At 37.6% G+C, this 13,491-nt stretch overlaps 1 protein-coding gene across 1 annotated transcript in view; it reads right to left on the bottom strand.

Moving 5' to 3' along the window:
• Positions 1-683: 683 nt before the first annotated feature.
• The window catches only part of APOB (apolipoprotein B), a 36,438-nt gene continuing 23,630 nt past the window's right edge, over positions 684-13,491 (bottom strand). Inside the window, 4 exon segments of the mRNA XM_009642526.2 lie at positions 684-2,507; positions 3,594-3,777; positions 4,609-4,723; positions 5,538-12,995. Of these exon segments, the coding sequence (XP_009640821.1) occupies positions 684-2,507; positions 3,594-3,777; positions 4,609-4,723; positions 5,538-12,995 (9,581 nt within the window).

The raw sequence follows: 13,491 nt of genomic DNA, 5'->3' as shown, positions 1-13,491 counted from the left end.
TCATAAATTAGCCAGTAGAAAGAAAACCCAGCTAAAATTCTTGGCATACTTTTCTGAAAACTGGTACATGCATACATTTATTTTCCTTAATAGAACATTGGTATTATTTTCTGCAGTTTTCCAGGAGTCAGATTTCTATATATGTTTATATTCTCATGTTCTTTTTCATTTTTTGATCTTATTTCCAGAATTCATTAATTTTTTCTTCATATTTTTGCACATGCTTTTCTTCTTTTTCTCCCAAATTTATCTATGAAGGTATTTCTATGCTGGGAAATAGATGTGTTTTCAAGTTGTTCTTCAACTGGCTTATGAATGTGACCTTTAACTTAAAACCTGTTTATTCTATGTATTCCATAGCTTTTGTGACTATTTACAATATGTATTGCACATTAATGGCTTGATCCAACATACAGTGAAATCAAAGCAAAGACTTCCCATTGACCTTGACAATTGTTGGATTAAGCCCTATGGTCCAAGTAAAAGTAGCTGTAATGAATGACACAATAATGTAATAAAGAACTCATTTATTGGCTTATTAAGCTTATTAGCCTAGTGTAGATTATTCGGTTTTCATTTACAAATTCAGATTCAAACAGTATCTACCTGAAGCTCCAGTATGCTGATTGCTGTTATTTTTAAATACACTGTGGTACAAACTTATTACTTTTCCTCTTGTTCATTCAGGTCTCCATGCGCTGCTGTATATTTTCCATTATCTGCTGAAGACTCAGTTTCTCAGTGGCAAGTTGTTCATCAATGAATCTTTGCATTTCTTCCCATTTCCTGGAGCCTTGCTCAATGCCTTGCTGAATGAGTGTGCGTGTTAGTTCCACTTTTTTTCTGAGTGCCTCTCTGCTTTTTTGGCGCATTTGGTAAATGGACTGCCGGTCAAATGGCTTGGGCACATCTATTCTAAGCTCTCCTTGACGAACAGCTATATATGGCTTTATGCTCTCAGCTGTTATTTGCTCAAACCAGCGAAGAAGCTCTGACATATATTGCAGGAATGCAGAGTAATTTTCTGCAGTTAGATCAATTAACCTTTTGGCCTCACTGATTAGCTTTTCTTGGGAATGACTAAGCTGCCCATAGATCTCCTGGAGTTTTTCTTTGACTTGTTTGTTATGTTCATTGATTTTCCTCTTAGCAGCTGCAGACCAGTATCGGATTTTTTCCTGAGCAGCAGATGAGAGCTCCATGATCTTCTGTTTTCCTTTTCCTTCAACATCAGTTATAAGGTCATAATATTCCTGGTTGTAGTTTTCCACCAATTCTCTTACTTGGTCTATCAGGTATGTTACTGAGTCAGCAAGATCTCCAACATAATTGTGCCAATCCACTAGTTTATCTATTAGACTCTTCAGCCATGCTAGTACCTTTTCTTCCACCTCATAGTATTTCACTGACCATCCAAGTGTAGTTGGATCAAAATATTCCTCCCGCAAAGCCTTTGCATAGCGGAGCAGCTGGTGCAGCTTTTCTGAAAGGTCCTGGAATGCCTTTTGGCTAAAATCTTTAAAGTGAGAAATGTACTTTTTAAGATCTTCTGCCAAGGATCTCAATTTCTGTGCATAGTCTGAAGCCATTGCATCTTTGTACAGCTGTTGTGTTTGGAATTTGATGTCTTCAAAATTTTTGGATTGCAAGCTTCTAACCATTTCTTCTGCCTTCTGAAAAACTTGTTGCACTACTTGTTTCAGTTGCTTAAGCCTTCCTGCAAAGTCAGCTTCCTGGAGAGTAGCAAATGTCTGCCTGATTTTTTCCTGCAGATGTTTCAGCATTTTTTTCATCTGATCAAGTACATTACGACCTTTAAGAATTGTTTCAGAAGCAGGAACTTTGACTTCTATCTCATTGATAACTGCAATCAAGGCATCAAAGTACTCCTGAAGTTTTGAAAGGCATAAATCAGCATTTTTTGCTACCTTCTCTGTGGTCATAAGGTATATTTCTTCACCAGTGTACTTTTCAGACAGCCCAGGGACCTGGAATTTTGTGGTCTTCAGGAATTCAATGGCTGAGTCAATTAGGTGTTTTAACCTTTTGTGATACTCTTCTATTATGTCAATTGTAGCATCCAAAAGCTTTGCTTTTATTCTTTGATAGTCAAACTCTTCAGCCTGATCTGCTGCTTGCTGATATAACTGTTTAGCTTTGACCTTCATCTCCTGATATTTGTCAGAGGCCTCATTGGCAGCTGTGCGGAGCTGAGCATCTATTTGGTCTATTTGTTTCACAGCAAATGAGTATGTTTTTTCAGCATTATTCTGCATGATATTCTTCATCTTTAAGGTGGCAGCACTAATTTCCAGTCCCATATGCTCTTTATGATACCGATTAACATACCTATAGAATGCATTTGTCATTTTAGGTACTTTTTCTTTTAGACCCAACAGCAAGTCTTTGGCAGCATCCTCTTTCCAGTTGAATTTCATTTGAATCACATCAGGTTTCTTGAAGGATATCTCACTTTTTAATACGTCAATGTCCTTCTGAGGAGCAGACTGAAAATGTAGAACAGGATAAGAAAAAGGTAGCTTGTATGTAAAACAAATCTGATATTATTTATGAGTGAATTTCAGCATTCTCATTTTGCATCTTTAATTTTGTTATCTATTAGGACAAATACACTACAATTTTTGCCTACCGTGTGTTTGTTCTCATCTTGAAAGGTTATTTTGGAAGAAATTATATTGTATCAAGCTACTTTGTGCCTCTTCAAACAGCAGGACTAGAACATAACTTAATCTGGTCTTTTTAAAAATTTGACTGCAAATAAGATTGTTCCTTCCTTTGTATTAAATGCCTATCATGTCTCGTAAGGCACATGAATTACTTGGGAAAATGAGCCTTCTACTCATTCTTGAAATAATTTAAAGTGAATTCAAAAACCATTTTCTTCGTATGAAAATAATAGAGGATTTCATTTTTTAATAATTTAGATCAATGAGACAATTTAGAGGGTTATTCAGAGTAAGTAAAGATCCTTGAATGTGAATCTATTCAGATAAACAAATATTCCTGTTTTCAGTAGTAGTTAGTGAATTATGAGTTGCTTGTGATTTTAAGGTAAGATTTTAAGTTTGAAATTGTTGTAGTATGCTAATAATAATAGCATGTTTGTTAGCAAATCTAGTAAGGTTTTTAATTCTCATAATGTACTGTGATATATTAATGGATTAAAAAAGACACTCTACAGATGGTCTGACCTCTTCCAGTGGCCTGATTCCTATAATGGCCACTTTTGTAGTAATTATAAGTAGCCTGATGGGTATACATTAAACCTGATGGGTGGCTTATCTAAAACTGGCTTTCTACCTTTTTCATTTTCGATGGCTGTGTCTCCTTGATCACAGGAGAGGGCAAAATTAACTGTGTGGAGGAGCTGAAACAGCCTCTTCACACAGATGCTACTTTTAGTATTGGAAAGGCCAGTGTAGGAAACAAAAACTTTACTGGTAATATACTTTTTCTTTGGACAAAAGGTGGCTAATTTATGTTTTAACATAAACATACACAAACTTTAAAAGGGAACATTTCCTCTGACCGCACCCAACCTTTTTGCTTTTTATTGGTCATATCAAGCTTACCCGAGTTCGGTAGAAAACTTTTGCCGTGAAAATGTCAGTGTCCATTTCAATGATGTAGCCCAAGGTCCCAGCAGAAGGTGAAGATACTGAGCCAGATAAGCTCCTGTCAGTCTCTCGATAACGCATATGAACGTCTGTAAAAGTTGGGCTGATGATGTCTAGTGAGGCAGTATTGTCCATGACGCTACAACAACAGTGAACACACAGCTATGAAGGAATGCACAAAGCAAAAGCCCAATGCAGTATATCTAAATACAACACCACCTATTATTTTATATATTTCTGTATGTAAGCAATGCCTTTGTCATCAAAAGAAAATGTTGGGGTTTACTACCCACATTCCTTACGATTTTGCCTAACACATTCAAAACTTTGTGTCACTCCAATTTTCATGTTGTATATTCAACTATATTGATCTTTGTTGAGAATTTTCATTATATTAGGGCAGCAAAACAAAACCTGCGGCTGTACCACTGTCAGCTTTCTACAGACTTCTACAAGCCGACTGCCATTTTTTCCACCAACACAAGTACAGGCAGTATTTTTTGTCTGCATCTGTACTTGCCTTCACAGACTCTGTCCCTTGGATATATCAACACAACACTTGCAGATCAAAACAGGCAGTTAGAAGGCCAGCTCTGCAATCCCTAGTACCTTTACTTGTGAATAAAAATTACTCTTTAATGGCTTGTGGTAACAGAGGGATACAGTGGAAAAAAAACTCCACTATGTTGACAGTTAGATCTAGGACTCCTAGAACTGATCCGATTATAAAAAACTGTGTTTATATCTCAGCAGTTTTTTGAGAGCTGAGAAAAGCTATTCCAGAAATGGTGAGAGGGAACAGCTTTCCAGCCATCTTGAGAGGGAAACAGGCACAGCCAATAATGACAGCGTGGCTACATAGGTTCTTATTAATTACAGCAAAGTACTCTGAGGCATTAGAGATCAAAGCAACAATACACCATTGGTAATTTAGTCTATTGTAAATTATATTATTAGAGCAAATCTTTACCTAATTCCCGAAATAGTAAGGTCTTCCTTGTAATTTGCGCTCATGTCACGATGTGAAAAGCTGCCAGTTGTCTTCATAACAAACAAACCGTCTTCATATTTGTAGTTTGAAACAACTGTGAAAAGGATTTCAAATGTGTGTATTTCCAGAACTTAACTTACCATCAAACAATAAAAAATACATATCCAGTTCTATGTTAGAAGGCCCGTTGTGGGGTGTTTTAGTAGTATGTAAAATTATGCATCAAGAAACTGAATGCCCATAATGCCCCAAATAAAAAGATATTAAACTATTTGTTCAACCAGAGTATTTTAAAATTCATTTTTCCTCTATATTTAGAACGACATGGATATAATATTTTGCAGTCATGCAGATCATAAATGGGGATTCTATTTTTTTCAGAGTTTAGAATTTTATTCTGATGTATATTTTTAGTGTTACTATAAAGTCTAGAACTCAGTGCTATATGGGACTCCAGAGTTTTCTGAGTTTAAGTAATTTTTGAAATCAAATATGCTTAGTTCATAAGGAAAAAGATAGGTATTTCTTTATCTGAACTGAATCAGATAAAAAGTCAGCCTGCCTTCTCTCCTTTACATGTATTATTGTAAGTAATGGGGGAATGTTATGTTGATCACAATTTAAAGTAAGAAACTGCTACATAGAACAGAGATCTTTTCCATTTTTTTCACAGTGTGCCCTTAGTTATGCATACATCTAGTCATTAGCCTTCAGGGTGACTGACTGACACTCTGATAATGATTTTTGAAAAAATGCTGCTAATGATAAAAGCAGTATAATCTAATGCCAATGCTAAATAGACAGCAAAACCTTCACATGCAAAGTCCTGGGGAAAAAAAAAATCTGAAAAAGCACAGTATACTGTATTTCTCCCCAAAATTGTGGCATATGGAATTTTAACGTCTTACCATTCAAGTCATATTCCAGGAACTGCAATGTTGAGCTGCAGGTAGAGTCAATGGACTGTTCGAAAGAGTCCTTCTTGTTTGTTAAGTCTGTTCTCCAGGTGACATTGTACAAAGGGGAAGCAACTTTGAAAGATCCAGTCAAGGAACCAAATGATGGGATGTAAATTCCAGCAGGCAAGGATATTTTGAGAGGGGGAATCTCAATTTTCTGTTCAGGAATTGTAACTGTAGGCAGATCGAAATCTGCAATCTTATTAGCTACTTCATCCAGGTCTACATGGAAACTGCCAAGAGAAATACTCTTTGGAAGAGTGAATTGAGACACAGTTATTTGGTGTTCAGGTATTGTCACCTCAAAATATGGTATTTTATATTCTTCTAATGTAATGTAATTGGCTCCTACATTCACTTTGGGGAATCTTAGTTTTGGTAGTGTGGGTAAATTGACATCAAATGGCATTGTGTTTAGCGTCTGTGGAATTTTTATGTTGCGCAAATCAATGGTGTACGCTGGGACCTGGAGAGAGGTGAAAGGAACTCTGAACTCTGGAGTGCTGAGAACAGGGCTTGGAGCCTTTAAGTGTAACTCAGGAATACTGAGAGTGAAGCCATCGGTCAGCTTATTCACAGGTATGGGGAAAAAGTAACCATCGTCACTCTTTGTGTACACGAGGGATGCTGAACCATTTAAGTACTGTTTTCTGTCAGCACTGGTAGTGACATCCAACTTCAAGATCTCCCACAAGCTCTTCTCAGTAATGGGACACTTTATGTTTTTGAGGAAGTCCATGTACCCTTGCAAAGATCCAGAAATATCAATCTTTGCCTTTGATTTTTCATTTGAGAACTGCATATCGTGACTGAGAGATAATGACTGAATTTGGCCTTCACCCTTCCAGCCAGCTTTCTGGTTTGCAGTACTGATTTTCACTACGACAACTTGGTTAACTGAGGCTGTGTCCAGGAAGGAATTTGGCTGAGTGGCTTGAATCTGAAGATCTGCTGATATACCCCAGGGAGCCAGCTCTAAGGTTGCTTTGCATCTCTGAGCCCCTGTTGTTGTGAAAAGAGGTGTATATCGTGCATAGTTCTTCCCATTGTGCTCCCAGACTGCATAAACACGACGGGTAGATGCTTCAACTGCAAGTATTTCTTTCATTTCACTGTTCCAGAGTCCATCTGCTTTGGAGTGGGCCTCAAACTTGAGAGATGACCGAGCTCCGTTAGCATTCAGATAGGTGTTTGCCTCATGGTCTAGACTTCCAGAAAAGGCATTTCCAGTGAAAATTACTCCATCAATATCCCCATTTGTAGAAGTTTCTACTGACACATAAGATGTAAGGCTCTCTAAAGCAAGTTTGTGAGTAATTCTTCCCTTGGTACTGGTGCCAATTCCAGAAAGTTCTTGGCTGAAATTAATTTTTAAAACTGGTGTGTTGATTTCTGCATTTGTTGCCACTGAAGCTTCCATGTTCCTCTTTGTGAGACTAATAGCGCTGTCATGATTTCCTCCTAGAAATCTGTTATTACTCAGGGACAATGCTGTGGCCAGCTTCAACCCCCTTTTTCTTGTCAAACTTGTTGAACCATCCAGCTTAAACTGCAGTGCATCAATGACAGAAGAGGATGAGACACTGAGGTGCCCAGCAATATCTGACTGATTGAACAGCCCAGCATTTGCAGTTAAAATGATCACACTGGATTTAAATGAGAAGTCATAAGTAACATTTCCCATGGCAGGAATTAAGATGTGGTTTGATGGGCTGTTGATTCTGAATCTAGGAAGCTTTAGAGTGCGTAGATCCTGTGGGACATGCAGGACCGGAAGCTCCAGAGAAGGTAAGACTAGTGTGTAAGATGGTACTGAAAAGCCAATAAATGGGATTGTGAATCCTGTTGTGCTTATTTCTTTTGGGAGCATGTAACCAAAGGCTGGCATCTCAGCAGTAAAAGGAGAAACCTCAATATTCACAACTGGAATGGTGTAACCTGGAATCCTGAAGGTCCGTGGCAGTTTGTTCAGTGATGTCTGTATTTTGTATTTGTCAAATTTTGTTTTGGCTTCATTATATGACTTTGTGAGAAAATCTAAAGCGGTGTTTCTTCCTCTCTCAAAATGCTTGTTGAAGAGAATGATGTATTTATTAAGTGCTTCATGCACTGTTGCTAAAGGAAGTGGGATTACATGCATGTCTCTGTTTTTTTCATAACGAGCATTCAAATTTAAATCAAAGGATTGTCTTGTTGTCTTCAATAAATCCTTCAGGCCTACCTGTTCCCACAATGAATACTCTTTTAGCTGGGGAGTTTTGATTCCAGTGTATGGAACCTGAAGCTGAGGAATGGTTAGAGGAATAGTTAGGAAGTCCAAATTGGCATCTCCATTCATTTCGACATGAGCTTCAATTCTGTCATCATTGTTGCCAGCAGATATATTATAGGCAATGAGTGCAAAACCATAGTTATTCAGGAAGTCAATTTTGCCAGCCAGTTTCATTGGGAAGCTGATTTTCACATTTGCATCATTGTTTGTTAATAGACGAATTTCAAAAGGCTGTGCCAAGAAGGAAACCTCATTATTTACAGTTCCAGTAATCCGTCCATTGAGTCGAGCATTGTGAGAGCCTGTTAATTCTACTTTCATTCCTCCAAGCTGTCCTGTGCCTTTTACGTTCAGAATGCTACGTCCCACACGCTGTGACTCAATTTCAGACTGGATCTGAAGTGTTGCATAATTTAGGAAACCACATTCATATCTCATAGCTTGGTTGACTTTCAGGTACTTATCATTTATTCTGTTGTTGGCTGAAAATGTAATAATGGGTCCCTCAACCCTGAAAGTGGCATGTGAATCATGAGTGCCTTCATCGGAGAAACTAGGAGAAGCCCATTTCCAGTTTCCTTTACCAGTGGAGGTAAATGATATGTGTCCTGCTTCTACCTCTGTTGTCATATTATTGACCAGATCAGCCTGGCTGGAGAAATCAGCTTGTGGAATATTCAGTCTGTGGGAATATGCTGTTCCACTCTGCATCCAAATTTTTCTTTGCAGCTTGACCTTTAAATTATTCTGTAGTTCTACTGAATTTTTTGTTGTATAGAAGTTTGCTCTAGTTTCAGCTTCACCTGCTACTGAAGTCCCTAAAAATACCACTTCGTTGGTGTGATCAACTTTCAGGAACCTGTGGTTGACCTTCATGGAATTTTTAAGGTTGAGCTGCTTCATCTCAGGGGCCAAAAGACGTGAATCTGATATAAAACTGAAAACTAGGAAGTCTAACTTGGACGTTGTTTGAGCTGAAAGGGAGGTCACAAATTCTGGACTGTTTGTAGATGCTGTAGTATTACGAACCTCAGCTTGTGTAGACAGTGTAAAGAATGGAGAGGTCACTCTGAAAGCACCAGACAATTTGCCAAACGTAGGGACAGTCACAGTATGTGGGATACGTGGAAGCTGGAACTCTGGTATCTTCATGTTAGGAATCTGGAGCTCATTTAGATTTAGCTTTGGAACCAATAATTCTGGTATTTGAAACTGAGGCATTTGTATTTCTGGGAAAGAAATGTCAGAAAAAGGCATATCTCTCATCTTCAGGTCTTTAAAATATAAATCAATTGCTGGCAACTGAAATTCACCAGACATGAGTTTGTCTATTGTTCTCACAATCTGAAGTTTAATCTCATTCAAGTCAATTGTATAGGAAGGAACTTTAAAAGTATTTAGAACTGTAAATTCTGGGGTAGTAAATTTCATTGGAATTTTCATGTCCTGTAGTCTCTTAATATTTATCTCATAGGAGAGGATATGCAGATCAGTCAGTGGAACAATGAAGTCTGGTGTTCGAAATGTTGCTTCCCGAAGACTTCGGAGACTAACCTCAAAGGCAGGTATAGTGACTATAACAAATCTGATTTCAGGGACTTTAAATCCTGTTTCAACAAACTGGTTTAAATTTTCAGCCCAATTTTTTAGATCATACTCTTCAGCCAAAGCAACGATTTTCTTAGAAGCTATGTTCCACTGGTCAGAAATGTATATGACAAGAGAATTATAGAATTGGCTTATCTTCTGAAGATACCACTGGAATTCTTGGGAAATATCCATTTCGGAAATCCTCTCTCGCAGGTCTTCCAGATGTTCATTTACCTTGGCTTTCAGATTAGCAAATGTTGTTGAGTTTATGAGCTCCTTGAACCAGCTAATTATTGCAGCAAGCTTGGTGTCCCTTAGTTGTTCCATGTATTTTGAAATCACAGCTCTGAAATCTTGCATATACTGTTTCAGTGCTTCTGCTTTCTGTGGAAGTTCTAGATTTCTGAGTTCCTCATTTATTTTCTGGGTCACTTCTCGGATTTTGTTATTTGTGTCATCCACAAACTGGTTATAGTCAAAAGACTTGAGCTTTTTAATAACCATGTCAAGGAACTTGTTGACTTCCTTTATCATCATTTCATAATCAAAGGTTCGCACTTTCTTGACAGCATCATCAATAAAAGCAACAACTTTATCAAAGCATGACTTCACATCAATATTTTTCAGGTAGTTTGTCAGTTTCTGGATGGTTTCTTTTATTCTGTACTGGTTAAGCAGTTCTATCATTCTGTCCATTAAAAAATATACCTGCTTATCAATTTCATATTTTACAATCAGTTTGTGTATATGACCTCGGAAAGCACTGATCTTCTCAGACACTTCATACTCCTCCATCCAATTTAGAATAAAGTCTTTGATTTGTTCAAGAACTTCATTAATTTTTTTAATTGGTAATGAATGCTTCAATTTTTCTAAAACCTCTTTAGCATCAAACATTTCAATCTGCTGTTTCAAATTTTCTGCAATGTGTCTAACATTAATATTCTGAATCTGAATCTTGAGTTGTTCCAGGTTTTCCTGTATCCTAGCTGTAATCCTGTACTCATCATCTACATTTTTAATCCAAGCCAGAGTGCTGCTTCCAATTTTGCTAGGATAATACTGGCGAAAAAAAAATTGCAATTTTTGAATAGTGTCAACTACAGTAATTCTTATCTTATATTTGTTATCTAGAGCTGTCATTGTTTCAACTATTTGGTCAAGAAGCTGTGAAATAAGTGCTTTAATGTCATACTGCTCATAATGATCTTTGATGTATTGCTCAATTTGTATCAGAGAGTCCTGCAGCTGAGACAGTATTACTTGAAGATAATCCATGGCCTTTTCCAGCATAATTTGGAGATCATGAGATGTTATACTGTAGTCCTTTGTGAAAGCAACCAAATTATTTTTCATGCTGATAACTCTGCTTTTCATATCTAATTTGTCCATGTAATCATTAATGTGCTGTGGGATATTATCCAAAGTTTCCTTGTATTTTCTCATATGTTGTTCTATGTTAATATTCTTCAGGTAACTTTGTATGGCCTGTAGTGTGGATAGAATGGTGCCTCTGATTTGTTCAAAATAAACTGGCAAATGTTCCAGGAATGGTAGGTTAATAACATGCATGTCTTTATTTTTGTCATACTTCACAGAGCCGGAGATGCTGAATTCTTGAGGCTCTGACACACTGCCCCTGAGGCCCAGTACATCAATTAAATTGATTTCTTCAGATGTGAACGGTAGTATGACTGATGTATCCATTACAGAGAGATCTGCTAAAGCTCTTCCACTGAGTTCCACACCACTCTTTTCTGCATCATTGTAAGCAGTGAGATCTTGTGAATATACATTATTGTTTAGCTGACTTTTCAGTTTCCAAGCACTTGACTGCTCTGATGGAGTAAAAAGCATATGAACTTTGTTATCAAGCAGGGTAGAGTATCTTCCCCTAGACTTCAAGCTATGACTGGTAGATCCTCTGTAATCATGGGAGAAAGTGAAAGCAAGAGGCTCTGCTTTAAAGAGGAATTTGCTGTAAAGGTCTCCTGTGTGCTCACCCATAGCGATCAGCTTTCCGTTACCATTGGTATGTATGTCAGCAGTGATAGTAAACGGGGCCATAGTGGAACGCACAGCATTGCTGAAACGGAAAGATTTGGAATCACAGTTTGTGTTCATAGTAACTGAGGAAGCAAGTCCTGCCATATTCAGATTAACTCTGTGGCTCACTGCTGTGCCTTGAACATTTGCGACTGTATCTGTTTTAAAGTTTGCAGTTAGATCAGCATATGCAATGGTGTAGGTATGCCTTATTTCATCTGCTCCATAGGCTCCTCTGACATTGCCACCCAAGTTCAGCTTCAGAGGCTCGAGAAGAAGTTCTGCTTTGTTGGAAACTTCTGTTTTGGTGTATTTAATATTATTAGTCAGTTTAGCTGTAAGTGAGCTAGGCTGCAGTTGTAGGTCAAAAACATGCTTGTGGAACTTGTCAAAGCTGAAGCTGTTGTCTAACTTCGAAGCAAATGTTAAGGATAAACCAGGAATATTCAAGTCATTTGTGTACTCCAACTTAATCTCTTTGAATGATCCTTGCAAATTATTTGAAAACTTGAGACCTTCTCTATTAACTTTGAAGTTTAAAACATGTTTGTTGTCCATACCCAGAACTGTACTCTGATACTCACTGCCCAGCGTTACTTCCGTTAGGCTCACTCTTCCACCTAGATTGAATTTTGCATTGTTTTTACCATAGCGCCCAGAAGAGGATAGTGACATGGAGCCTCCAGCAGTATCAAGTTTGGCATTCATTTCACTCTGCATTGTCAATGGACTAAAGAGCACATTTGTGGTTGCGCTGCTGGCTAGACCATACTGATTTACAGTGAGTGATGACTTATGTGCAGCTCGATTCCTTTGATCAGTCATAGAGATATCAGTGTTGAAAACAAGATCTTGGGAGTTGAGAGAACCTGCAAACAAGGCATAATACTGAGTTTGCTTGTAAGTGGCTTGGTACTCAGATCGAAGTGCTGCCATCTTCTTTGACAAAATTAATTCAAGCTTATTTACACCTGCAGTATGTCGATACCTCCCATTTGTTTCAGATGTCATTTTCAGCTGGCTATTTTCATACTTCAGTGAAGCTGTGTTCTTTAACAGTCCACTTTGTACATCAGAAATTGAAGTAAGGGAAAACAAATCCTCGCTGAATCTGCCAGATATCTGATTGGAAGCCTGAAGGTAAGAAGAATCCAACTTCAGATTTGACTTTCCTTCTAAAACCCGTCTCTTTTCATTGTATGAGCTTGACAGAGTGTAAATGCTTCTTGCAAACACAGAAGCCACTTCCAGCTGTCCTTCCATCTTGACGTTATTGATATTCACGCCATTTGTCTTTTCAGAAACAATATCACCAGAAAATGAAAGCTGAGGACCCAGAGTACTGGATGCTGTAAGTGATATGGTGTAGTTTGCAACTGCACCAGGTTCATTACTTTTTGTCCTGGCCAACCTAAAAACTGATGTTAAGAGTCTGTGCTTCAGGTCATTTTCATATGCACCGGTGAATCCATTTCTATTATATGATGCTTCTCCAGAACCTGAAATAGGAAAAGGAGACAAAAGATAATGGTGTCATTTATACCTTTTTTGTCTTTAAGACTTTGTCTGATGCCACTAAGCTCTTATGTTACGGCTTAAATTGCAATTACTGTTATACCATTTTGCTTTAAAGGCCAAAATGTTTTGGTAAATCCTGAATATTTCTGTAAAAATTGTTCTTATTTTGATATTTGGGGCTAGAGGTTTGAACTATGAATAAATGAAATATCTACACTACTCTACTAAATATAATTATGTAAAATTACACAAAGTTATGTCATTACTTAAACTTAAATTAAGAAGATGGACTCTCAAGAATAAACCATAGCTAACATTCCTGGTTTTTAATGTTTTCTTTATCATGCTTCATTTATGGTGGGGAGTTTACAAAAATAGTGAAGTTAGCTTGTCCTTTTGCAATTTGAGAACTCAAACTGCAATTTTAGAGGAACTAACTTAAAAATACCAGTCTTAAGACCTATCCAGTCTGAGTCC

Source organism: Egretta garzetta, unplaced genomic scaffold (assembly GCF_000687185.1).
Source record: "Egretta garzetta isolate BGI_Z169 unplaced genomic scaffold, ASM68718v1 scaffold87, whole genome shotgun sequence".
Lineage (NCBI taxonomy): Eukaryota > Metazoa > Chordata > Aves > Pelecaniformes > Ardeidae > Egretta > Egretta garzetta.
This window is presented reverse-complemented; position numbering and strand designations above follow the sequence as displayed.